The sequence below is a fragment of the Pterocles gutturalis genome, unplaced genomic scaffold (assembly GCF_000699245.1).
Source record: "Pterocles gutturalis isolate BGI_N339 unplaced genomic scaffold, ASM69924v1 scaffold36654, whole genome shotgun sequence".
NCBI lineage: Eukaryota > Metazoa > Chordata > Aves > Pterocliformes > Pteroclidae > Pterocles > Pterocles gutturalis.
Genome location: NW_010129402.1, coordinates 1 through 27,592, shown reverse-complemented (window position 1 = coordinate 27,592; position 27,592 = coordinate 1). Strand labels below are relative to the sequence as shown.

General features: G+C 45.9%; 1 protein-coding gene across 1 annotated transcript; it reads right to left on the bottom strand.

The window, feature by feature from the left end:
• Positions 1–1,150: 1,150 nt before the first annotated feature.
• KIAA0319L (KIAA0319-like ortholog) lies at positions 1,151–26,728 on the bottom strand. The gene is made up of 20 exons (XM_010079935.1): positions 26,587–26,728; positions 22,245–22,933; positions 16,959–17,250; positions 15,785–15,886; positions 15,107–15,204; positions 13,838–13,925; positions 12,535–12,627; positions 11,758–11,890; positions 11,063–11,291; positions 9,887–10,010; positions 9,399–9,531; positions 8,369–8,517; positions 7,898–8,049; positions 7,565–7,703; positions 7,050–7,209; positions 5,625–5,767; positions 4,555–4,677; positions 3,942–4,032; positions 3,490–3,581; positions 1,151–1,536 (listed from the first exon to the last, which is right to left on the bottom strand). Exons 1-20 carry the CDS (start codon positions 26,726–26,728, stop codon positions 1,349–1,351), a joined length of 3,360 nt encoding a protein of 1,119 aa, XP_010078237.1. The 3' UTR covers positions 1,151–1,348.
• Between the last annotated feature and the right edge of the window lie 864 nt (positions 26,729–27,592).

The window sequence follows — 27,592 nt, the reverse complement described above, 5'->3', positions numbered from 1 at the left end:
AGCCAAAGAAACAAGTTTCCAGTTTTTAAATTAAACACAAAGAAAGGCAATAAACTGCCCACCCATCCACAGAGAGCAGGGGCATCCTTCACGCCAGCGAGAGGCCGAGGACAGGGTGCAACTCATGAAAGCAGCCGTGAGACGAAGGAGCGGGGAGGGCAAAGGACCGCCACCCACCGCAGCAGACACCCACGGCCGCTGGCTGTGGGCACTCACCGCGCGATGCCCTCGGGTACCAAGAGTTCCCTTTTCCACCGGCTGAAGGACACCAAGCGGATACTTCACACCGCGTTGGGAGCACGCAGGGCTCTTCAGCCATGACAACGGGAGGCCAGGAAGCCACCAGCCAGAGGGAGCAGCCGGCTGCTGGGACCTGAAGATACCAACCCCTGTTTGCCTGGCTTGTGCAAATTTGAAGGAAAAACAAAACCCACAGTATACAGTGTTTCATAACCGAGATATGGTTAATGTCCAGACTGACGGACGGCTTGGCGACCAACAGAAGGTGCTGAGGCCACTGAACAACATCTCAGAGCTTTGGAATTGAGCCACACGTACCAAAGGCGGGTGTCCCCTCCCAGCTCTGGTACCCAGCAGGAGAGCTTGCCGCAGGAGAGGGTCTCCTCACCCAGCCCATCACCATGGACAGGTCAGCTTGTCACATCTGAGCAGGCACTGTGTCACCAACACCCCCAGTGAGAACAGCCTGACGGTAACTTACAACAGCTACAAAACCCTCTCCTGCTGCAAGCTGACGGAGTGTGACCATAGTGTTTAGATTCCCCCTCCTTTACAATCGCAAAGCAGCCAAGTGCACGTGAAAGTACAAGTCTAAAGTTAAAATAGTGCTTAAACCATTAGGGAAGGTGGGAGTAAAAGAGGAGAAAGCTGCTTGACAACAGGAGTAGCCTGTGGCAGGGCTACTGGAGCCTGAAGGGAGCTCAGAGCACAGCTCAAAGCACAGCCTTGACCTTCCTTCTCCAAGGAGCTCCCCAGGCCAGTGAGCTGGAAGCCCACGGGTGTTTCCCCCACTGCAGTCTGAGGGGGGCTGCGAGGGTCCTGCACGTTCACAGTTGCTCCCAGTGGTTCTGTCCTGCTGCTCTGTCCTCTTCTGACGCTTCGCCTGGGGTTCACAGTTGCCTTCTCCTCCCTTTGATTTCCCTTGAAGTTCAAATTCAAGTACAACCAGTTTTAACTGAATGAAAAGAAACCCACAAAACCAAAGTTATGTTCTGTGAAACAAGTTAGCAGCGTTGACCTAACCAACCGGGCCTCCAAAGGCCCTGGTAGGACAGGGACGGGAGTGGCCTTTCCCACCGCGCTCCAGCAGAAGGCCACCCGAGGGGAGCTATAGGATTTCCTCCCTCTGCGCCTTGGGTTTGAGCGTCACTTGTCCATTGCGCAAGGAGCCGTTCTGGCTACGGAGCAGTTTCCCTTTTTCCCGGTCAGGCCAGGTGAAGATGGCTTCATCACTGTCCAGTTCAGACTCCGAGTGCATCAGGCTAGTGTTGAGGACCTGGGCTTTCTGTCTGCCACCTTTGAAGGAGAGAGATTCCCAGGTTAAAAATACTTTTAATACTGGTCAACCACCTCACCTTACTCCATTCCCTCTTTAAGTCTCCTTTTCCCATCAAGTCAAAGGGGATTTTCCAGCATCTGTCACTTACTCCTTCAAATGCTGAGGCCAAAGTGATCCTGTTCCAGATGCTCTGGCATGACAGAGGTCACACAGGCACCTCGATATAGTGCAAAGCACAAACAGGTAGGAAAGCAAATTATGGTACCAGAAGGAGTTGTGAGTTTATGTGGGAGCTCGTCTCCCTGACCTTGCTCAGGGCAGTGCCTAGAAAGCTCCCTGAGGGCTAAGGCTGTGGCACAGAGAATCTGCACGTGTGCGAGGGAAGATCGCTGCATCCTCCCTACTCTCATCTCAGCTTCTCTCGCCTGCAAGGGGAGATAAATTAGCAGGCTGAATTTAGATTAATGCACAAGGACAGGAGAGAGACATTTACTGATATTGTCAGCAGAGGAAATATTTAAATTTAGGTTTTCTTTAATGGAGAAATGCAACAGAATGCTCCCTGGACATATCTAGCAGGGAAAAAGATGCTAGTCAGCAGCCAGCCTCGGAAGAAGCAGGATGAGTTCAGTTGCCAGGGAGCAAACGGCTGAGGCACATTTGCTACAGCCTGCAGCACAATGAGCCCTTGATTTAACAGTGGGGCTCTGCGGTGCGAGGTGACAGATGGTCAGATAAAAGCAGAGTTGGGTGCTGAGGGAGGAAAAAAAGTTTTTCTTCAAGGGTATCTGTATTTGTGCAGTTGGGACGGCCAGGTTCTCAGAGGAATTGTCTGATCAGCTCTGTCACTGCAGTGCCCTCCAACGCTGCTGTCAGGCACTGCTCACTTGGCTGGAAAACCCTTACATGGGATAATACTCGGCTGAGTATTTTCCACTAGCAAACAAGGATCAGGGACTATTTTCCACGTACAGTTAAAATAACCCCTCCCAGGAACAAAACCAGGACGTGTACTCGTATTTGGAACCCGTATTTCAGCAGCTGGAGTGCTCCCAGCATCTGGGGGCTGTGCTTTGCACGGACCTTCCCACGTCTCCGTCCTTTCCCGGTCAGGCAGCAGGTGACCACAGCTCGGGTCAGGTACCAGATACCTGAGAGCAGCAAAAATGCTCCAGCCTGAAATAACTCAACAATCTTTGCAAAGCACCTGCCAAGCACTCTTGAGGGCAGCAATGCGAACACAAAATGCTAAGAACACTGAAGACAAGTGTCTGCCACTCTGGAAAGGGCCAGCAGCCACACAGAGCACCAAGGGCGTTGTGGGCTCTCCTCTGGGATAAACATCTGCCTCCTGGGAAAATTAGAGGATGAGCTAAAACGTGGAGCTTTCAGAGTCTGATGCTCAGAAGGGCAAGAATGAATAAACTTACGAAGAAGACATTCGGGGTGGGAGAATATGGGGGCAGAAATAACCAGTGCTCTCTCCAGTCCACGAGTGTTTTCAGGTTGCTCCCAGGTGTCCCTTTGCTCACTAGCCAAAGTCAATCAATTTAGTGAAATGCTCAGTGACACTGGATTCGTGCTTTGCCATAGAGGAAGGAATTGCACATGGGCAAGAAGCAAACCACAAGAACTGAGTGGAAAGCTTTAGAGCAAGAGAAGTTACAGCCAAGACCCAGTTTTGGGCTTCCTGGATCAGGCTGGTCTCTGCACAGCTACTGCATCCACTCGCTGCTTCTGGGACAGGAATTGGAGACACCAGGACCAGGCCAGTTTCAGTCCCAATTTCTAAACCAAAGAGTTAAAGAACTTGGCTAAATACCCTGTCCACAGATCTGAAACAAGATCTGGGACTCGTCTGTCAGTGCCTAGCACCACAGTCGTTTCACTCCGTGATTTTAAGTCCACTGAGGAAGTGTGTTATTAGTCAGTATTCTGGAAACGCTGAGCTGTTCCCTCTCATGTTTTACCTGCTTTGGGATTTGGTTTTAACTCCAGGCTTTCTTGATCCGTTGCATCCAAAATCTTGTATTTGCTTTTTCTTTTGGATTTTCCTTTTCGTCTAAAGGGGAAGAAAAGGAATTAAGAGGCAGGCCACTTCTAAAAAGCCAGAAAGAAAAAGCAATTCTGATCTCCAAAGCTAGAGTACTTGCTTATTTCAGATTACGTCCGTATCAGAAAGCAGAACACTAAAAATATTGCTTTTAGTTGCACATTTATAGGCTAATCCAAATCCTGCTTCCTAACTGAACCCAGAGCTCTAAGACTTGAACGTTTCACTTGAAACACTGAGTGACAAAAACTAACATCCCAGGGCTGAGCAGATGACCCGCTGGGATGATGGGTTTGAATCTTTCACCTCCTAACGCAGCTACTCAGCTCTGGAGCACTGACACAGTGGGGGTTACGGCCTCAGTCCCACCTCTTGCAACAGCAGATCACCATCCAGGATAAGATTCCAAAGGCAACCACAATGACGAAAGATGCAATGATCACATACAGCACACTCCACTCTGAAAGCAAAACACCCCAGAGATAAAGACATTTTGGCACCTCATACAGTTGACAGTGTGCGCTTCAGATCACTATTCTCGAGAAAAGAAAGGCTGACCCTTTGCAGAATCAGAGGGTAGCACCCATCACCGACAGCACCACTAACTCCCCTACGGAAGCCAGAGGCTTGAGATCCAGCGTGCGGACTCGCTGACAAGGGCATTTTTCAATGTGTGTTGATTTATAAAATTTGCTTTCCTGTGACAGGAAAGCCTCTGCAGGGGCACAACAGAAGAGAGGTGTGACTTATACCCTAGGAATGGACTCAACTCTTAGTTTTCACTGAGAGGGTCTGAAGAGGAGTCGCTTCCCTACCAAGTATCACCTGCCCAGAAGGTGCCGTGGAGGAGAGCAGGGCAGGGACTGTCTCCTTGTGCGAGCACCACAGCAGAGACAAGAGGAGAAAGCAGGTACCTGTCACTCTGTCTACCTTGGGTTTCAAACACTGTTAAGGTGGACAATCCCAGGGAGGCTGCACGTACCACAGTTGCTTTCGCCGTCCCCCATCTGCACCCTGATGAAGTTCTCCATCCAAAAGGGGTCACAGACGCAGCGCTTGGTGAAGGAGTCGCAGCGGCCGTGCTCAGAGCAGTTCAGCTGACACGCTAGGGACCGAAAGCAGCAAGGTGAACCCAACGACTCGCACGTGAGGCAAAACCAGGACAGCAGAGTTCAATACAGCCAGCCCCCACGGGCTCGGACTTGGGTCTAGTCACTCTGCAGTTCATCCTCGTAGCTTGGCCATAAGAAGTGCAAATGTAAGCACCCAGGTCTCATGCCAAATCCAAAAGTCCCGCTTCATAACACACACGACGCGCTAAGAAAATTTTGACTCATAAATCATTATTTTGAAACAAAAGTTATGGATTTTGTGCATTTGATAAATAAATGTTTTAAAATGAGGTTTTGATTTTCTAAATGCAAACCCAGCCTGTCAGACAGACTACAAGAAGCAAACAGATCCTCTAAAGTGACCAAACAAAACCGAAAAGTGGCCTTTGAAGGCCACAAAATCGTAAGATTGGGAAGTCATGAAAAGAATTACCTTACATAATCCTAATTTAAAATATCTAACTGATTAGCACATGATCCTCATAGGATGGAGCTCACAGAAGGCAAACAGTGCTAATGTAAATTTGTAAAAAACTGATGGATGTGCTGGAGAGGAAAGGAGCACATTCACAGCTACCAAGCTCTGCAGTTTTATTGTTTTCAGTATGACACTCACTTCATTGGCTGCATTCCATTAACACTGGATTTTAGTTTCATAAGTATCAATCTGCTTTTGATTTTCTGAGCCCTTATCTTCCCAGCACTATTACAAATAACCATTTGTATGAAGTTGAATAGTGAATAGTCAGAACCAACTGGCAAATGCGCAGTCTAACAGACTTATTGTTCTGTTTCCCATTTACTAACCCATGAAAGCTACTGGAGTGTGCGTGTGCGTGCGCACACAGGTGTTTCTAGCACACACGAAGGTCCTTATTCTTATAGGCTCCCGAGAAGAAGGGAAAAGGTGTTAGCTCACACCACAGTGACTCTTACTTACTGACTGTGTTGATTTCTAATGCCCGGAAGATGAGGAAGTCTGACTGTTGTTTCCGGAGCTCATTTTTCAGCGTCCAGGCTACATCTCGTCCTTTGAATATCTGATGGGGAGGCTGGTTCTGTACATAAAACACCATCTTCGTGCTGGAAGTCAGACAAAAATTATTACCTGCTGCTTCTCCAAACATGAGGCAGAGAGCCATTCTCCCCAGTCTATCATTAGAGGGATTTATTCATAATCCCAGATTTCTGTGAAGACCAGACTTCTGGCTCTGTCTTGAAAGCAATGATGATAGATGTGCTCAGCACAGAGCTCCAGCATCAGAGAAGACAGTGAAGGTTTACAGTCTTGTGCATTCAAGCTAAGCTTTGCAAAAAGTGTTATAGCCAGAGAAAAGCACAGGTGTAGAGGATACTGTATTCTGCATCTTTTATTGCATCAACTTTATGATAGAAGAACTTGCTCCCCTAGGCTTGCTAGCCTCACAGAGCTCTCTGCGTATCCTTCAGATTCACGAAAGGATGCATGGATGTTTCAGATTTATTATTACCAGTGAGCCTATGAGTCAAAAGGACATTAATGAAGCCCTCAGAGTATGTGGAAAAAACCCAGCAGCTGGGGGTGTAGAAGTTACTTTGATAGTTAAGGCAAAAATGGGACCTTGAAGCCATCTGTCAGAAAATAATCTTTGCTCTTCTATAACACTTCCCACTCTTTTGTCTACTTAACAAACATATAAACAGATGAAGCGTTAATTACAAGAATCCCTTACTTGCCTTTCTCAATGAAGAACAGTGGCAACTGGCCTGGTCACGGCAGAGATAAAAGGTAATATTACAACAGAAAGTGCTGGCTCTTCTGTTCTGAGCTCTTTAGGTTTGCACAGACAATGAATTCTGATTTTACTGCTACAGCAGGCAACATGGACACCAAGGAATCGATACATTACTGAACTCAGGAAAGTGTAACTGCAGATTTATTGCTGACTTGCTGCATGACTTAAAGCACTGAAAAAGACTTAAGGGACGTGCTTAACCTACCTTATAACCACTCCCCTTTTAGCAAAAATTAAGACCAAGCCCCATTATGTCTCCTGTGATAAATCACAGCTGTAGAACATCCTTCAGGTAGTCTTCACAATTTTCACAACTAAATCAGATCAGTTCTTATTTTACAGATCTGAGGGGCAAAGACATCAGCAGCAGCAAACAGCTCTTGAGTACAATGCACTGTCTCCAGAGGGGAAAGACACCCAAGAGCCGTTTGACAACACACCTTCTCCGACCTGAGCAAACAGGAATATCAATTGTAAGCAATGTCTCCACATGTTCCAATCGTCCAGTCTGCCTCCCAAGAGAAAACAGCCCTTGGTTTAGTAAACCCTCAAGCAATCCCCCTCCACGTGCACTCACAGACAAACCCTACCTTTGTTCGGTGTACGGCTGGATTTTCTGCACGTTGATGTCCGAGTCGAGGACCCCCAGCAGAACGCCTATCTGTCGGATGAACATGCCCTTCTGCCTCTCCGTCAGCTGGCTGACATTAACATCCAGAATTATCTCCACAAGGTTGTTTTTCCTCGGATCTAGTGAGAACGTCGAAGAGATAATAGAGATCTTTGGAACTTCTGTTTCACAGTCAGAGTACAAGTCAGGTTTCTAGTACCTTTCCAGAATGTTTCTGCTTTGAACACAAAACTACAGAGTCTCAGTGTAGGAAGGGAGCCAAGCCTACCACTTTCACAGGTCACAGCAAGCAGTAAGAGTCAGCCTCCGAGACCCAGGTGAAAATGCAATCACTTCCCCTACAATTTTTGACTTTTTATAGTTCTGAGCTGGACTAGACTACACATTTGAATCTCAGTACACTGTATCCACACAACCAGAGGGGTAGCTAGCATCCTGCCAGCAAACGTGGTACAGCACAAAACCCAGACTCACCAGGTCTGACTTCCACTGTGGTCCTTTCCACATCACTCTCTCCTTTGGCATCTGTTACTCTGAGGTGGAATGTGTAGGTCCCTTCTACCAGATTGGACAGGAGGAGGACAGGATGATGGTCTGAATTATTTAAGACCTCCTGGAAGGCAGAGCAAAATAAGAATGCGGAAACAAAGGACAAAACCAGAGTGACAGATCCTCCTACTCCTTTTAGTACATCACTAAAAGGTAACAGATACAACAATCAGCTCTGCATTTCCTCAGGAGCTGTCAGCAGTACCTCTCACTGATTTTTGCAATGCTGCAGACTGCCATTTAAAAAAGAAACCTCACCCCAGCTGCAGGGCTCCCCTCGTCCCGTGTCCACAAATAGCTGACAATTCCCTTATCATCCGAGGACTTTGATCCATCCAGCTCAGCTGTATTTGTGGGCAAGGTGATGACAACATTACCAGCAATCTTTGCAACTGGCGGCTTGTTTATCTCTAAGCAAACAGAAAGAAAGCAGTTGGAGAAAAATTTGGTAACGCCCCATCAAAAACTACTGCATTAATCTCCACTATGACCCAGAAATCCCTGTCTAACCCTGGGGGAAGCGAAGGGAAATTACGTACCGCGGGATTCAGCTGAAGATACTGTTCCTCCAGAAAAGGGCAAACCCCTGACTTAGAGAAGGCCATTTCAGTGTTCTCCATGTTATTTTTCACCCACTCCTTACTCTTATAGTGTCTCTGAACACAGGTTTTGCTGCACTGCTCAGAGATAACCCGTGTCTCAGGCAGCTCTGCTTGCGGCCGGACGTACCTTCTTTGACAACGACGTTCACTGAGCTTTGGCTCTGCAAGTTCCTCTCATCCTTCACTGTCAGAGTAAACTCGTATGTCCCAACTTGAAGGCCTGTTACAGTGGCAATGCTGCTGTTGGCATTCTCCAGCTTGACACCATCTGGGCCCCTAACCAAAGCACAAGAATATTAATCTTTGCATAGACCGCAGGAGCTCGCCTCACACCAAACAGGAGGCTCGAGCTCAAGCAGAGTTTATGGGGATGCAAACAGACAGCTGCCTGGAAATACAGAGTCCATGACAAAAAGCAAAATTATTTTCTCCAGTTACAGCAAGACAATCAAAAGAGTAAATGCAGCATTCAGAACAAAACCCATAATTTCTGGCAGTTTAGGGGTCTGGTTATTTTTAAGCCAGAGCAGCACTGATAGCAGCATTTAAGTAAGGTTTGTAAAAAGTTGTACTTTCAACAAAATTGGCTCATGTGAGCTGCACAATAAGCCTTTTTTTTAAGATGTATAGAGCAAAAATAGTTCCTTCATTTATAAGAGCTTTGCACAGACTTTGCATTAGCAAACGGGAAAAGCCACTGCAAGGTGCTCATAGACTTCTTCCTGCGTTCCCCAAGTACTTCAGGGAATTGAGAGTCTGAAGGGAAGCGTGACAATGAGAAGAGCACTGCCTCATTCAAACATGCTGCAAAAGCATCAAGTTAGAAGGCTCTGCTGTTGTTCGATGACAAGTCAGCCCACAAGACCAAGACCACATTATACTGCGAATCGAACACGGTTGGTCTCCTTTACACGCCACAACCATGCTGAGAATGGGAATCAGGCCTGGACAGGAAAGCAAAGCTATTTCTAATGCCCAGACAAAACTCCACCTCTCTCCAACTAAACATAAATCCTTCTCTCATTCTAGTCACTGGTGAAGTTTGTCAGGTCCGATGTGACCAGGATTTAACACAAGGGAGGTATGTGGGGGTGCGTCTTGTTTTAAATGAAAGACCCAGGTACTTGCACAAGAACAGCCTAGCAGATGATACACACCGTGTTTTTTCCCAAAGAAAGGAGACGATCTTCTGGTCATCTGAGCTCTTGCTGCCATCTAGAGTGGTGCTGTCCACAGGAAGAGTTAATTCTTTATCTGGTCCAGCATCTGCCTTTGGGGGCTTGTTGTTCTCTGAAAAAGGATGCAATATTTTTCACACACATGCTATAAAAGGTGGAGCATAGAAAACCAGCATTAAGAAGTTTCTCCATGATCCCCAGAAGTTTCTCCATGATCCCCAGTATATTTCTTGCCCGTTATTTCAACCCTGTGCTCAGAGAAAGTGAGGTTAAAAGCAGGCAGGAGTTCAGATCAGTGTTTCATTCACACATCTGCAATAAAACAATAAGGAAATCTAGGCGTTCTGATTTTGCTTTTTTGCTGAAAGCAACACAAAGCTACCATAAGATGTAGAGTCCGTTGACAGACTGATGCTCGCCTCTGACCCCTGGAATGGAAGTGGCAAAAGGAGCTGAAGGCAGCTTACCTGGCTGGACTATCACAGTGACCTCTGCCGTGGACTGCTGCCCCGCTGAATCAGTCACTATCAGCTGGTAAGTGTAATCCCCTTCTTGCATTGCAGAGAGCTGTAAGACTGGTGTCCTCACCCCCTTTGAGAAAAGATATTCACGTGTTAGAAGAATCCTTACACATATGATGACAGACTCGAAGACTGCTTCTAAAACAACTACTATCAGCAGATTCTAGGAGCTTCTTCTGCTACTGGGACAGAAGTCTGTGCCACTTAAGCGTGCAAGGCACTTACAGACAAATTTATGCACGGCAACAAGGACGCTGTTGTGGAACATAAGAGTAATGCCACAGAGGTGTTTTGAGATTTGATAGTTAGCAACTCAAGCAAAACCTCTGGGGAGCCCTGTGCAAACCATACACGTCGTGAACCAGATTTATAGACTTTCTTATTCCATTAATTTGACAGTAGCAATAATCTTTAAAATAAAAATGACAACATGGAAACAAGCTCCAGCTTTTACTGTTTAGGAGTGAGGAGTGTCTGGCCAGTATCAGTTAAGTTCAGACTCTAAGGTTCAACTCAAAAGATCCAGTCCAGTGTTTGCCCAGCTGAGGAAATGCATGACCTGGCACAACGGTTTACCCTGTACCTCTCAGTGCCATCCCGACTGACAGTTAGTGAGAAGATGACACAGTCTGGCTCCACACCTGCTGATAGCTGAATCAATGATGGTATAATAGGGATGGTGAAGTGCTATCGCTGCTGTTCAGAGAAGTCAGCAACTGAACAGAGAAAGAACACGCTTCCCTAGCAGCCACACAGGTTAAAGTGAGACACATGGATGTGATCAAGTTGCGCTGATATCTGCTGTATGGGACATCAGAATCCAAAGCCATCAAGTTCCCATTTCTCTTCGTCCTCCGTTCTTCAGCAGTATTTAAGACTGCATTGCTCAAGAAGGGAAACAGGACACCAGTGAAAATCTGTGGCTAGACTGGTGCACCAGCACGGCCACTAAGCCAATACCAGCTTCATATGGATTTAGTTTTAAGTATACATTTAATCATCACATGCTTGCTCTGCAGGATTATAAGAGACATTTGCTAACAGTCATTTTAAAACGGTTTGATTACAGAAAAAAGCCAGCTCTTGAGAAATCCAGAATGAGTCTGGGAGCCCTGCACTGACCTGCATCTCCATCACCTTCCCTTTGCTGTTTGGGCTGAGCAGCCACTCGTAGCTGATGATGCTGTGATCATCGGTGCTCTGATTCCCGTAGAGGGTGATGGAGTTCTGAGGCAGGGTGATCACTTGGTTTGGGCCCGCATTTGCCACTGGAGGGTAGTCCACGGCTTTGTTCACAGTCAAGTTTGCAGTGGTGGAGTTGCTGGCACCATCTGAGTCCACTACTGTTAGACTGAAGAGGGGGGAAAAAAAACAAGTGAAAGCAATGAAGAGTCATGACCATCTGAGCTCAGTACAAAACACCATCTGGAGTTAACTGAAATGCAAAAGAAGAGTTAGAAATTTAAGACACTTTCAAGCACTGGATTTAAAGACTGCATTTCTTCCTAAGCCTTTACCCAAACGGTTTAGTTTTGACATTTCAAGAGACATCTTGTAGCTCTGGCAGACCACCCATCCCCTTCTGCCATCATCTTAGACCAGTGCTACAGCTTAAAAATAAAAAGTAACTGGATAGCTTATCTCTTCTAAAGTGAAAAGCTATGAAACTACCTGAAAGCGTAGGAGTGCAGAGAGAGAACACATCACAAAATAGAGTCCTCTCCCTGTTTTTCTGAAACCAGACTAACACTTCAAAAATCTTGTAAGCTTTACTCTTAAGGGATGAGAACTGATCAACTCTTCCCGATGTAACCTACCTGAATGTGTAGTTCCCAGGTACCAGGTTGGTCAGTGTCAGTATGTCAGTATCGCTTGAGACTTTTTCCTCCCGTAAAGGACCCTTCAGTTCTTCCCAGTGATAGCTGACAATTCTATCATCATCAGTGCTTTCTGTTTCAATAATGGAAGAAAATGCATATATAAGGAGTTAGAAAATGCTGCTTCACAAAACCCAGATGTTCAGTCCCCACTTCAGTGCTGGGCTCAGTCGTCCAAGCCCAGAGGTCTCTACTATGCTCAGATACCCAAACTAGAAGCTCTCAAGTATACTCAAGTATCCTTATTCTCAGGTTTGTACGTGTGCTGGGGGAAGACAAAAAAACCCAAACCAAAACACTAATAAAATAATACTAGTTGGGGGTAAGACAACCTGAACATATTTGAAGAAACTCCTGAAAAGCTCTAGCACGGGCCAGGATCAGTAGAGGTGGTGTGTTAGCTAAATAACACATTTGAAGCTTAACACAACAGGCCAGTAATTTGGACTGACAGGTTTTTTTTTATTCTAAGCAGCAGCCTCCAGAGCTTTTCCTTTTTTTAGGAGAACGTCTCAGGCCAATGCCCTTCAAAAGGAAACAGGGGAGATGTGCCATCGTGTGCGTATTCCCCTCTCCTGGCAAGAGAGGCTGATTCTTTTCAGTAAAGCGTGCTTGATAGTGTCAGTTCCTCTTAAATTTTATGCAAAGGGCCAGCCCGGAACCAAACACAGAAACCAGGCTTGCTAGACTACTGCATCTAAACCAGCAGGTACTCACGGCTGCCATCAATAACGGTTGAGATGGTTGGCAGTGAAATCTCCTGGAACTGCGGGGAAACGATGGCAACAGGAGGCTTATTCACTCGAGGCTCTGCAACAACAACAAGCGAGCTGTTACAATGACATCTACAGGCAAATCACGACACAAAGCCCTGGCCAAGCAACTCTGCAAAACTACTCTGCCTCTGCAGAAGTGACATGCAGAATAGATGCTGCACATCCTCTTCCCTCTCCCAGCCCTATCCACCCCACTCAGTCCCTGCAGTCAGCGGGTCCAGGAGGAGTCCAAAGCATGGAACTGCTGTGCCACACAGCTCCAGGACAGCCACCGACCAGACTGACTGCAGAGAACTGCACAATCAATGACAGCGATCCGTGCTTTCAGCAAGTTATACACCAACGCAGGAAAACAGTGCTACCGAAAGGGATCTAAAAAAGGGAGGAGGTGAAGTGTCACCACACTAGTGCTCTGGAAACGGCTGCACTGCATCACTTCTCCCATACTGGGTCAAGCATTCAAGCACAGACCATTCTAACAGAGCAGCACCTACAGCTTCTTGCCAAAGTTTGGCTGCTGCTCTGAAAAATGAATGACTGATGCACGCTGCCAGCTGCAGATTCACTGCTTATAAGGAAACAATCAGCAACAGCATCCAAAGGCCAGCCACACAGTCTTGCTAATTTAGAGAGTGCAAGAGCACTTCTTTGCCCACAAAGATTGTAGAAAAGGTCTTACTGAAGTGTACAAAATAAAGGGTTTTTTTGCATAGAAGGAGATGCAGAACCCGTGGTTGCCTCTTTAAAAAGTGAGACCTGGTGAGACAGCACAAGCTACTGTATCTGCACCAGCTCATCTGCAAACCATGTCTCACAGTAAGGAATGAGATTTGACTTCACTTGCCTGTGGTTGGGAATGATATTCTCTACTGGACAGGGAAGAAAAGAACCTCCAAAGGAGCTTCAAAGCTCTGGCTTCCCTTCATTTTTTGCTCCTGGTGCTATAAGCTTTTTACCCGGTTACAGCTAGCTTCTATTGAAGCAGAGGCCTTCCAGGGTGAGGCATTTGCTGAGCGCTTTTGTATCATCATTCCAGTGCTTTTATTGAGTCCTTGTCCTGTATGCTGTATAGTAGAAATAGCTATGTACAGTAGCAACAGCTGCACATCTCAGGAAATGACTTTATACACACACACAGAGTTCACAGCACAATGAATTTTCACTACATTAAACCAGAGTCCAGTCAAATAAGCAAAACACCGCAACAGAGGTATTGGAGTTAAGATACAATTCCATTAACTCACTCGGATTCACTGTTACGTTCACGTAACCCTCTCCACGTGCGTTTTCCCCATCAACGACAACTTTGAATTCATACAGACCAACAGTCAGCTGGAAGTGAATGCAAAAGATTATTTACCTTTGGGAAGGGAGCACCTTGTCAGGAGCTAGCAGAAGGTCAAGTTACCACGCATTGGCACAGCAGCCCATTAGCAGCACAAAACACAGGCAATTATGCTTCAACCTATTCACACACAGCGAAGGCTGGTTTCCACGCCAAAACGGTATTACGTATCTGTTAGTTCACAATGGCTAAGCAGAAATCAAAGACTAATATTTCTTTCTACCACAGGTGCCACAGGATTGTCAGTCAAGCTTTATTTTCTAGCAACAACAGGCAAACAGAAGAGAGATAACAGAGATTAGTTCAGGTTGTCTGGCCACAGGAATCTGTACTAGCAGATTGCATTTGAGATGAGAAAGGCTGCACGTAAGAGAAGAAAATCTCTTCTTGTGTGTTTTTACAAAGGAAAGTATTTATTTTCTTCCTTCTAGGTGACACGAGTCAGGCAGTCACCCCTTCATCATCCACTGTTGAATCAAGATGAGAGGGTGAAGGAATGGGTGCTGGACAACAGCCATGGTATCCAAAAGGCTGCAACCCTGACAGAGACAGACATGCTCCTTTCAAAGGGCTGTTCTCTGTGTGGTCTCATGACTAAAGCCTATAGATTTTTTCTGAGTGCAGCAGAATCCAAGATGCTCAAAAGAATGTCTCATAAATACAGAACGGGATATTCATGTAATATTTAAAGCCATTCCCTTGTTAAGAAGCCCTATGTGCATACATCGGCAATCCCTCCACTGTTTAAGAGCAGAAGCCAGGGACTTGCTACGAGGTACTCCACAGCTCTCGTTAACAGAATCAGCAAGTCCCTTTTTCAGTGGGTAGTACAAGGCTTCAGACCTCAACAGACCACCACCCTGCTTCAGCAGCAGAAATATTCACAACCCTTTGTTAATGTTAAATTGTGCCATTTGTATGGCTTGACACACTGCTTGCAGGCAGCTTTTAGATCCTGAAATCAATTTCTTCTTTCCCTCATGCCAGATCAATCTCCTTTTTCATAAGAGACTCAGAAGAGGGCTTGCAGTCAAACGTTGGCTGCCTGCCCATCACGCAATTTCCTATTCATCCTGAAATCACACACAAGTCTTTCCTGGCTGCCAGGGTCCTCATCTTCTCCACTTGGCATTTAACACAACAGGATACGAAGCAGGGAAAGCTTTACCTTAGATAACTTAAGGGTCTGGGAGTGCTTCCCTTCCATTTCTCCACTGTAGTCTTTTGGATGTGTAATCAATTCCCACTCATAGGAATAAGTGGTTCCTTAAAAAAAAAGTCCAGCTGTTAGTTTTTAAAAGATTGCCTTTCTGCCATACTAAAGAAAAGCAAAGGTATTAAACATTTACAAGGCACATTCTGCTACACTATGGAGATGAGACAGCTTGGAATTTGGGTTGCAGCTTTTTGGGAATATACCCAGGAAGAGACAATCTGCTTCTAACACATTTACTCTGGAGCGAAACCCCATCTTTCAGCCTCTAAAGCATTAAAGAGCTTTGGAACAATCACAGCTCCAGGATAATAAGAGAAACATTGTGCCCTCTAATCCTGCAGATACAATGTAATGCCAGTTTTTGAAAAGGACTGCATCCCATCTATCCCTGCACAACACAACATCCTTGCCTCTCCTCTGCAGTCTCCACTGCCATTGTGGACAGAGCTGTAGATAAGCAGCAGTATGTGAGAGGCAGCATGAGGTAACAGCACTGGATGAAAGATTTCTACAGGAAAGCGTTCTCTGACAAAAGACATTTTCAAGACCGTCCTTATTTAATGCTGTATTAAAGCCTATTTGCCATTTCACCGTCACGAGCCCTTAGCAGAATTCCCAGGGAAGCCTTACGAGGTGCTGGTTCAGGAAGCACAAACGCATTCAGCTGAACTTCATTCTTTGGCAGGGTCACTTCAACGCTGTCTCCAGCGGAAACTACCAGCTCCTTCATAACTGAGAGGGAGAAACACAGAATTGAAAGAGGAACAGGAAAAAACTTTACCCATGTACATAAAAAATGGCTTGGCTTCAGAGTCTGTGGAATAGAAACCACCTACAAACGGCTGTGTTTTGTAAACATCATCTAGCTCCCGTTTCAGGTTTCGCTATCGTTGTTAATGCAAAAGCACTAATGGGGTTTTACAATTTTAAGACAAGCCCAACACTACTCAGTCATCTCTCTCTCTTTGCAGATATGGTGCAGCTCCTGCTCCTTTTGCAAAGAGCTGAAACGTGACCCTCAGGTCCTGCCCAGGGGAATCTACTCACCCAGGGCCAGCAGCACGGGAAGGGTTTTACCTGGCAGGTTTTCAGCAGGGAACCCAGCTGCAGTCTCATGGCACAGCAAGACAAATGCTGCTACTTACCAAACTGCAATGTCAGATCTTCACAAATATATAAAGAATCCATGGTATTTCTGTTTTGAAAAACTGCTTCGGGGCTAAGAGATTTTTTTTTAAAATTGCATAGCTACCACACTGAGTATGGAAACTGAAAATACAAACCTGTTCCTTTTATTTATATTTTCTTTTCAACCCCCACTTAAGAGTTTTCTTGCCATTCCATTTCAAATAAAAGGACAGGTAGTTTGTTTTTAAAGCTACAGGGTAAAGACTTGAAAACTATCGCCAGTGACTTTTTTTTCTCTTGGTATTAGCACTGAGGTAACCAGAAAGTTGACCACATTTCTTACAAGTACCTCTTGGCCTCCTCATCCTCCTCTTCCCCTTTGCTTTATTTTTTGTCTTTTTATTATCAGGCCTGGCAATTATGCATAGAAAACAAGAATTAAAGCTTTCAAGCTGTTCTTGGAAATAGATCCAATGGTCACACACAGATTTATGATGCCAAAGTCCCATTCTCAGACCTCATGTGGGTCCAACCGGCACATGCGCTGAAGCATGCACCTCAGCGCTTTTCTGAAGGTACCACAATTTCTGATATTATCTCCCATTTTTCAATGTTGCAATGGCTTGTCAACAAAACCTGAACAGGTGACGTTTGCTGGAGTGCTGCATGTTCTCACCTGGCGCGGCAGCAGTAGTACTTGGTGACGCAGCAGGGCTGGGCTGGGTTGTAGAAACACTGCTGTTCGTGGGAACTCCGCTTGGCACAGAAGTAGCTGCCTGCATCTTTGTCGTGGTTTTCATCGGCACAGGGCTGACTGTGGGCAACACGTCTAAAGAGTGAGGACGGACCGAAGCATCATCTGGCTGCCCAGGCTTCTCGGTTTTCCCTGTGGCTGTCAAGCCCTGTGCTGCAGAACTGGAGAATGGAGCCGTTGCTGATGGTTCTGGTGCAGAAGTTCCTGGGTGGACCTGTAAAGGAAAGAGTTGTCTTAGTTTGACTTAAATACTGAGTGTCAGTTTTGTTTTACTGTGCACCTCCTTCAGCTAGGGAGACTGAAAAGTCTCTGGTGTGTTTTTCCCAGAAGCAGGATGTTTTACTCTTCCTCTTCTAAAGTGTTTCTCCATGTCTCTCCCTCCACAGCAGACAGGCCATTTCTAGCTCATTGAACACTGCTCAGGACTTAGGTTTAACCACACCAGCTTAAGTATCACAGCTGTTGATGCGGCAAACCTGACAGAAGGTCTAGGTTCAAAACTGCAGCGAGTGGAGCTAAAAGAACAGAGAGGTGGGGTAAGAGAGAAGCAAAAAACAGGGACCAGGAACTGGGCCTCATCTGGGCCATTTATTTTGGCCATGTATCCCTTTTTCTAAAGCTGTGCAGTTGGTGAACACAAAGGAGGAGGATTGCAATGGCATTTTTAGGTAATAATCGAACCATTGCAGCAAGAGGAAGTTTACTGCAGAACCACTTTTCAAAGCAAGGTGACCTGACGCAAACAGGTCCTTGCGTGCATGCCACAGGAGATGCTGCTGGGCAGGGAGCAGAGCTTGCGGGCAGAAAGTTTGCTCAAATTCCCACAGGATGAGCCACTTCATTGAAAATAATCACAGCAGTAGTAACAATTTCCTTTCTTTGATCAGAAAATTCCTTTTCCAGTACCTAGCCCCATCCTGGTTCTTACCCTGCCAGGCAATACTCTTGACAACGCACCTTCCACCACGCAGTACACGTGCGCAGCACATTTTGTCGAGCTAACTCTATTTTGAGAACATCTGCTAAACATCTAAAATTGAGCAATTTACCATCCTTGACTTGAGAAGTGTTTTGGAACTGAATTGCCCACCATTACTCCCTACTAGAAGAGCTGATCAAAAGCTCATATTGGAGGAAATCTTCTCAAGCTTTTATACTGTGCTGCTGGCATGCAGTCCAGGAAATGGGAATGGTAAAAACGCTCTGGACCATGGTAGGCAACATCCTGGTCAGTCAATGGGCTGGGCTTCAGAAAACACTAAATATCAGTTGCAGAAATAAAGCCATCCTGCACTTACTGCAACAGCCAGCAGCAGCAGCGAAGGTGCTGAAGGCTTCTCTGCAAGAAGGCTTTTTTGCAACCTCAGGCAAATAATTTCCTCTCCTCATATCTCAGCAAATTTTCCTTTGGTCACAAATGTAAAAAGTTCATTTGTGTGTTTGATCTGAGCTTTACGACTAAAGAACCAAACACTATTTGTTAGTGTTAGGGACAGGACCTGTTTGTATCTATTTGCTTGCTTGTTGACGGGTTTCCTTTATCTTTAACAAAACTCCAGATTCTGTGGAACAAAGATGCAGGGAAAACCTGGCACACTGCTCCGGCCTCAGGACAGGCGGCTGTCCCAAGCAGTGGCATCTTACACCCATCCACAATTCCGGTCAGCTCAGGATACCGATTCCTTTTTGCCAAGGAAGCGAATCTGATGAAGTTAGAAATACTGGCACAATGAGAGGGGAACAGCAGGCAGGAACTTGGACACTTGAGACAGGCTGTTTAGGAAAGGCACAAGAGCAGAGACTCTCCATGACTTCATACCACTATGGGAAACCAAGAAATCAACCCCGACGGGTCACAAACAACGTGGAGGAGACCAGCACCTGCCCGCTGGGCACAGGAGAAGAGTCTCCACTTTGCTCGGTAATATTTCCAGTGAGGTGGATGCTTCCTTGACTCACTTTTTAATGCCTAAAAAAACCCCTTCACAGTTACGAGAGATCCTCTTCCTCCCAGAAGTCTTCAGCATGACTTGACAGCCAAATGTCTGCAGAGAGCTTGAATTAGATAAGCTTTGCCTGGGGCAACGTAACAGTCAAAAATACCTCTCATGCTTGCAAGCTGAGACGCTTCTTATCTTTACTCCATAACCCTGAATTCTTTAAAGCAAAGAACAGAAGATTTCATTCTTGGGGATAAACAAGGAGACTAGGAGTTTGCCAGCTGTCCCATCTGATTAGCTTAGAAAACAGAGAGAAGTGGCACATTGGCCTGAGTGAACATAGGAGTGTCAGGCACTTTTGATTCCGACACCTAACTGCCTTTGGCCTGGGACCTGCTCTCCCTGTCTGAGAGTGCTACATCTGTAAGATGGAACTACAGCAGCTACATGCATCAGCATCTGCACCAAACCCAAGTCTGTTGAAGGAAAAATACCTGTGCTACGGAATTTTCTTTTATTTTTTCATTTAAATGGGCTTGTTAGGGCCAATGGTGAGTGCAGGAATGACTCCCCGGCTCTGTTGTAAGAACTCTGCTTTAAGGGCTGCAGCCCCTTCCAGTCTGCCCGCAGAGCTGCTGCAGTGCTGCTGCAGCCCTTCTCGTCAGCAGCGCTGCGCTGAAATACTTCTCCCGATTAGCTATCAAATGCATTGCTATAGTTTAAAATTGACAAGTATTTCTACAAGGCAGAAAAAAAATTGGTGCCTGGAAAATGTCACTCACGTGAATGCAAGAGCAGACATTTCTCTTCACTAGTTAAGGGCTGAGGAGCAGGGTACACTGCGGTTTATCCTGGTACACTCTCCTTCAGCCACCTCTGGTTCCACACAGCATGGATACAGTAACACCACTAATTAACACTATCTGCACATTAGCAAGTGACATTGCAGATGGCTATGGAGCTACCAGAACTGCAAAAGGAAAAAACTCAGTGAAGCAGTCTTCTTTAAACTGTCACTTGACTTCTCCCTGGGTCTCTAGGAGCAAAGGAAAGGATTTGCCTTCCACACATTCAATTTCTCATCGACGGAAGAAGAGAATATGCATATTAATTTCTTCCTCCCCTTCCATTAAGAGCCACTTTGACCTCAGATGTCCTTTCCCACCTCAGATGTGTGGTGCTCCCCCGTATGAACTGCTCTGCACGCAGGAATGATCCAGCATTCCCCCGCCTCCCAGCCCACCTGCCAAACCGTAAAGGACACAGCATGAAATGCACAGGCTGCAGCCCTGTGCTCCACGGACTGGACTTCATCTAGCCCAAGTGAAATTCTCCTGATTCCAGCATCTGTGTAACTTTACTTATTTTGGCCCATAACCAACCCAACTTGGAAAACTCCCTGCTTTAGCATCTCCCTCCTGCAAAGGCTGGCCACAGCCCAAGTGCACAGCCTCCACTGTTATATCCTTGGCCTAAAATAAACTGCTCTCAGATCAGAAACGCGAGGACAGCTGCATAGCTTGCCTTATATTTTGCCAGTGAAAGCTGGAAGGTTCAATAATCAAGGAATTAGCCCGGGGCTGGGTAGAACCAGCTTCAGCTTGATACTCCTGTTAAGGTGGATTTTTTTAATTCTTTCTCCTCCTCAAAACATCTATCCTAAACCTCAAAAATGTGACTGCCAGGCATTCCATCACAACCAATATATTTTAGTAAGAAGTTTTTATTTCAGTGAACCTGCATTTTGTCAAGAGAAACAGACTTTCTTACTAGCAAAAACCAGGAAGGAGAAGAAAAACCTTCCCCCACCATACATCCAACAGCTCACCTTAATGACAATGGGAGCGCTTCCTAAAGATGGGAAATCCTCGCTACTCCGCAATATTCAGAAGCTGATTAATCCATGTAATTTAATATTTGCAACCAGTTTACTGGACAGGCACTGACCAGTAATAACATGACAACTCAGAATGCAATGCTGCAAACTGAGCAGGCAGGGAGATACAGCAACTATTACCAAGAGCAACAGAAGACATTTAATCCTGGCTGTGAAGAAGCCTCCCCAGGCAACTGAGAGAATGGGGTCACTGTGAAAATCTCAGCTATCAGGAGGATGAAAAGAACAGGCAGGGTGGAAATGCTGCAATACTGCAGGAGAGAGAGAAAGCTGAGATCTTGAGTCAGCCCTAAATGTTGTGGGGTTCTGGAAAATCAAACATTTGTAGAGTTTTAGTGCATGATTTCACACGGCACCCGGGCTGCCCTGGAGCTCTCAGCGGTGTCCCTTGGCTGCTCTCCACATCCTGCTCTGCAGGGTGGTGGCTCAGACCAGTCACAGCCCTACCTGGAACCAAGATTTGAATACAAGGGAGAGAAACAAATTAAGTTTCCAGAACAAGAATGTAACTACAGGAAAAGGCACCTGGCTTCAACCATGCCAAATCCTAGAAACACAGCAAAAAGTATTTAAGGAAGAGTTTCACAACATAGAATTCTTTCTATTTCACCATCATGAGTGCACAGGCTTATGATAACGCTCAAAAAAAAAACTATTTGCAGATTTAACAATACAAACATCATTTAACAATCCAAATGTGCCAATTTCTCGTGAACATCTAGATTTACTAGTTTAACACTGTATGTGTTTGGAGCAGAGACTAAACCGGTTTCATTCAGCCAGTGCAAGCTTTTGTGGATCTGAGAAACTGAAGCAGTCTTCAAAAACAGAAGATGCCAACTCAAGCAAGCAGGAAAAAAAACCACTAAGATGCCAACTCAAGCAAGCAGGCTGACATGAAAGTACACTGGAAACCATGCATGAGTCTAAAATAATGTATTGAACCGCCTCAATTCAGCACTCAGAGGAAAACAGTTATTTTGTGGATCTAAAAAGGTACTTTTACAGGTAACAGTTTTCAACTCCCAGGCACTTCCCGCTGACATCACATCTCACCTTTCCTTCTCATCTGGTGAGTATACTGTGTGATTATACAAAGGAGACGCATTTTCATAACCTCCATCTCCCCTCCCCTTCCCAAAGACAGTTTATCCCAGCTAGGAAGAGGAGGAAGAAAAAAACCCTAACCCCAAAAAAGCCAAAGAACCCAACACTTGGCCTTGCCTTGTTGACAGGAGGCCAAAAACAGGCACCCAGAAAGGTATCCTGTCACTGAAGCAGTTTTAAGTCAAAGTCTGCATAAAGCAAGATTGAGAGGAGGGTGACAGCTGTCCACGGCAGCCCCGTTCCAGCCGCAGCAAGCCCACTCACCTGTGGCAAGCCAACACTGTCCGCATCACTCGATCTGTTCACATTATTGCTTTTAGGAGGGAACAAGCTTTTGGTTTTCTGTTCTTTCGGATTCTGTCCATTTTTCAGCGAGTCTTTCTTTTGATTGGGATGGCCTTCAGGCCTGTCTGCCATTAAGTGCCTCACTACTTGATCCTTCAAGCGCTCTGCTTCACTTCGGCTGCTTCTAGATTTGCTGCCGGCTGCTCTGGCTGCAGCCTCACCGCTGGGGCTCGCTGCTATATCCCTTTTCAGGGGTTCCACCCTGTCACTTGCTGAGCTCCCATCCTGGAACGACCTCTGCAGTCTTTTTTTCCCCTGGATAGGGATGGCCCAGTCCAACCACTTGTGAAACCAGGACTTCACATCACCTTCCCTTTGAAATTTTAAGTAGTGCTCTGTGCTTTTTGATTTCTTTAAAAACACCAAAACAGAGTCAGAAAAGCCAGTCCTGTTTGCCTGACACGCGCCAGGCGCGGTGCAGTTCACCTGGATGCACATATTCTGCAAGAACCAAAAGGCATCACAGGTGGGGCTCTGGCAGCAAGCAGCCTGACAGGACCGTAGAGTGTGAAATCCCTCCAGAAGCTGTAAATGGTGATCATCCCACGATCGCAAATGGCCAAACAGGATCTCCCCCGGCTCGCAGTTAGATCTTTTCCAGTTTGCATCTGGGAAAGGGAAGGGAAGACAAATAAAGACAGTAGATCCTCATCACTATTGTCAACATGAATTTAGGGCACAGGAGTAATGCTGGGAGAGGGTACAGGATGGTAAAATGGGGATTCTCACAATCTATAGCCTCAGTATCCAGTATCTACACAAGATTTTAAGCAACAATCTGCACCTCCTACCAAAGGGACCACTGCCCTTTTTGATAGTAATGGAGCTAAAGTCAGCTACCACAACAGGAGTGAAAACAGAGACTGCAGGGCACAGGCTGAACAGCAAGGTCGAGGTCACACAGCCAGTTCAGAGCCAGAAACTGAACTCAGGAACCCCGAGTGCAGTTTCTTCCTCTACCCAGCACACAGAACTGCCTCTCTGCCCACAGTTTGTCTTGAAGGAGAACTCAGGAAACAGTGACACTGGCTTGGGTCACAGTACAAAGGCATTTCCTCTTCCATGCTGGTGTTCGAGGTCAGTCATTCATTTTGACTGAAACTGCTCCACTTGAGAAGTTGTTACAGCTTCTAGAACAGAGTCCTGCAAGGCCTGTCCTCACCACCCACTCCACTGTAGTGCTTTCTACAACAGAAATTATATCAAACTTTTTTTAAGAGTCAAGTTACTCCAGATCTCACATCAGCAGTAAAGTGGCGACTGCTTTGCATATGGATTACTTTTTTTTTTCTTAGCATGAAAAATTAGAGTGCTACCAGGGATCAATGGATTAAAGGCTTCCAAAATTCAGAGCTCTGCAGATTAAGGACTCCCTAAAAATAGACTAATGACCTACGTGACTGTTACACTGTGCTGTGTTCAGCATCCAAGGGATAATAGGTCGCTGGAAGATTATTTTACAAACCGTGTTGCTGGACTCCGAGCAGTGCAGCTGGAGAGCATGCTCCAGATCTGGCTCCCGGCCTGTCAAGACTGGAGTTCTTGAACATAACACAAACAGGAAACTTTTTTCTCCATTAAAATAAAGAAGTCTGAATTTAAATTAAAATACCCTGATCCCTATTTCTTGACAGCATATAAAGAAAAGTCCAGTAGCATATTACTACTCCAGTAAGTCCAAACAAATACAGAGTTCATGTTGCACTATACCCACGTTCACTACAGTGGGAACTAAACAAATTAACAGGCATGGATGCAGAGGCTACTGGTCCATCCGTCTCCCTTGAGAAGAAATCTCACCCCACTCCTCAATGGGGTGCCCAGTCTGAAGACAAGGCTCCAGAAAGCCAGCACCAGCTGCAACAGAATGCACTGGAGATCTGTGACTAAGTCACAGGGGACCAGAGCTCCCTGTGGGTGTCTGAACCCACAACTGCATAGAATGAGGGGAAGCCCTTCACATTTATTAATCTGAAATGTAAAACCTGAATCCCCATGAACACCTCCCAGGTATGCCAGAGCCATGACTTAGCCCAGATGACACAACACTGCCACGCTGAGAGCATTCTGCTTCTCTTTTAACCCACTGTAAACCAAGATGCAGAGATTTGATTTCTGTTTTGGCCAGACTTCATTTCCAGCGCTCTGCTAATGCCCACCTAGGACATCTGAAATTAGCCAGCGTGGTTTCTGAACTGCTGTACCTGGACAGCTTAAAACTCAGTTAATTCTCAGAAATGACAGAAGGGAACAGGCAACTCGCAACACACCAGCCCAGCACTCTAGATGTACATTTTCTGCAGAACCATACGATTTTCAACTAAGCAAGGCCCACGGTCTTTTGGTGGTGACAGCAGCAATGCCAGCAGCTTCAGAGAAAAGCAGGAGAACCTTCATCAGCACGAGCATCCCCACGGATGAGTTCCCCAGCAGCCTGCCCAGCCTAGCACAACACAAATCACGAGACGCCTGCACAGTGGGCGTGCTTAGTCACTTCTCAATGTTGGTTTTGTCATTTTTTTCCCCCTAGTATATCAGTATAAAAAACAAACACTGCTCTTCTCAGGAACTTGGGTGTTCCTGTCCTGGCGATGCAGCTCACAGGCTGCTGAACAGCGGGGGAATGGAATGGACAAGAATAGGTTATATTAATAAGCTCAGGTTCACAGACTTGCTCAGGCAGTTAATCCCTCCTGATATCAGATTAATGATTAAAGACTTGACTCTATGGAGTTTTTTAATCTGTCGCATGTAACCAATTATGTCAACATAGTTCCTCTTGCGTAACTCCGCATGATCACACTCATTTCTAGGCAGCCACAGTTCTGCTTCAGTCTAACAAACTCCACTGCTTAAGTGACACAAACAAGACCAAAAGAACAAGAGCTCTACAGTGGAAAAAGCGTCCACATCAGGATAATGATATCACATAGAATTAGAATTTGTTTCCGCACACATATCAGCCTTCTTGGTTTTAACCCTCCCAAGCAGACCAGCCCTCAAACACTGCAGCACTGTTCACTTACAGCTCTAGCTCTAGACTTCTAGAATATTACAAAAGAGAGGAAACGCCATGCAGGAAGCCCAGTCTACAAGGAAACACACAATCCACCTGACACACCATCCAAACACACAGCGCTGAGGACCCTCTGCTAGGACCAGGAACACAACTATGTCTTTCCAGGTTCTAAATTAGCAGATTAAGGTCACACAGCTTATTAGCTTAATCAAATCTGTCACTCAGTAAAGGCCAGGAAGAGCTGGTGAAACAACAAAGACACTGCAGCAGCCCAGAGAACAGTCCACATAACAGTCCACATAACCGAGAAACAAAGCAAAACAACCCCCTTTCCAAATCTTGCCACCGTTAAGACACAGCAACCTTCCAGCAAAAAGAAAGAAGCTGGCAGCTTAACACAGGTCAAAAATATACTGAGGTCACCACTGCCTCGAACCTATAGTTCACCGAAACTTCAACAAAGAGTGAAAAAAAGTCACAGAACAAACTTTCTTAACTAGCATCTGGCGAATGCTACGTGCACACATGGGGAAAATACCACCTCTTGGTGAAGATACGGCCTCACAACACTCAACAACCCAACATGCCTCTCTGAAAAGTCAGATTCTGAACTTCTTAAACAATAAAGAAACCCCCCACACAATCTATTACGTGAAAGCTTCCATACAAGCCACTAACTGGTTATCTGCTTGAGCAGGAGCTTGGTTACTCAAGTTTGAACAGGAAATAAAAAAACAAGCATAACAATAGCCTGTAGGCAAATACAGATTATTGACACACTGCACTGGGGGAGAGGACTAAAAAAACGTTCTTGCCTTCCCAACTTGCTTCAGGTAATCCTTAGATTAAATTATTTTCCAGAGTAGCACTTGTTCATTTTGCAGAAAAAAAGACTCTCAGCTCAGAGAAAGCTCTCTGTGAGATACAGGCAAGCGCCTGAAAGCCAGCACCACCTGTGAATCTGCGTGGAACAGACAGACACCCCTGGCTACTGAAAATAGCAGTTGGTTATCAGAGCTACACAGCGTTATAGGAAGGGACCCCCTCATGCCCCACATCGCTCCCACCCTTTCAACAGCTTATGTAGTAACTATTAAGGGTGAGGTTTTGTTTGCTTTTTAAACCAGCTACAATATCTAGCAGCAAATAATTTCATTTTCCTCTCAGAAGGTTTCAAACAAGTGAGAAGGATAAACATCATAAAAAATATAGACACAGTCCCAGAGAGAACAGAAGAGTCACCTGCTGAGGAGCACAAGGCACACAGGCAAGTGCACAAGTAGAACAGCTGGAGGCTTCTCAGCTCCCTTGCAGGTTTTCCCAGGCAGTATTGTGGCAGAAATCGCGTGCTAATGCTGAACTTGGCTTCCAACCTCTTCTCCATGGCCTTTGTGGGCAGCAGCAGGGTTCTGGAAACAAATAAGATAAGCAATACAAAAGATCAACTGGTAATTAATGTGTGCTTGCACAGATCCAGTCAACGCTATGAAGAGCCTGGAGCTTTTGCAGAAGAAAAGGAACATCTTATCTTATCTGCTGTGACTTAGTCCAGCTGCTGCTAAGTAACTATCGATGTACGATACTAAATGAAATCCAGAGTACCAAAGTTTCCTGTGCTGAACTGCAGCGAGGCACCGCGATGGCCTTCCCCATTACCCCTGGGATCTCCTCCACCACTTTCAGTGGCAAAATATCTATCACAGCCTACTGGATTCCAAAGACACATTTGGGAAACTTCAGTTTCAAATATGCCACAGGCAACGGACACCCAGCCAGCACCCCCGGCACTGGCAGACCCAGTGCAATGCCATCGCTGGCGTGTTGGCGCTGGCTGGTACCAGCCAGAAACAAAGAGAGACCAGAACACAGCGATGCTGAGGAACAGGGAGTAAAGACCTGGGCTGCCTGGCACAGGGCACACATCACAGAAGCACTGAAGCTCCTTCTCAACCTTTCTAATGCCAAAGGCTCTTTCACAGCCTCACACGTTATCAAAATCTAATTTAGCTGTAGGTGATGCACTGTGAAAACATTCATTATTTCACAAGTAATAAATATTATTTTCAAACAGTAACAAAGCACCGCTCGTCATAAGAGTTAAATCTCCCATTTCTGCAAAAGTGAACATTATCAGAGACCCACCCGCGCTCTGCTCGAACACCCACCGGCTGCTACACCTGGGGGGACCTTCGGGCCGGGCACGGGAGCAGAGCTCCCCGAGGGGACACACCGAACCGCGGCTGCTCTG

What these genes read in the sequence shown, in the direction of transcription:
- KIAA0319L (XM_010079935.1), bottom strand. Translation starts at nt 26,728, where the DNA reads ATGGAGAAGAGGTTGGAAGCCAAGTTCAGCATTAGCACGCGATTTCTG. An exon ending in CACTGTGATAGTCCAGCCAG is followed by an intron (nt 9,532 to 9,886) that starts GTAAGCTGCCTT and finishes ATCCTTTTTCAG; the next exon opens with AGAACAACAAGCCCCCAAAG. An exon ending in ATTAGAAATCAACACAGTCA is followed by an intron (nt 4,678 to 5,624) that starts GTAAGTAAGAGT and finishes TTCGGTCCCTAG; the next exon opens with CGTGTCAGCTGAACTGCTCT.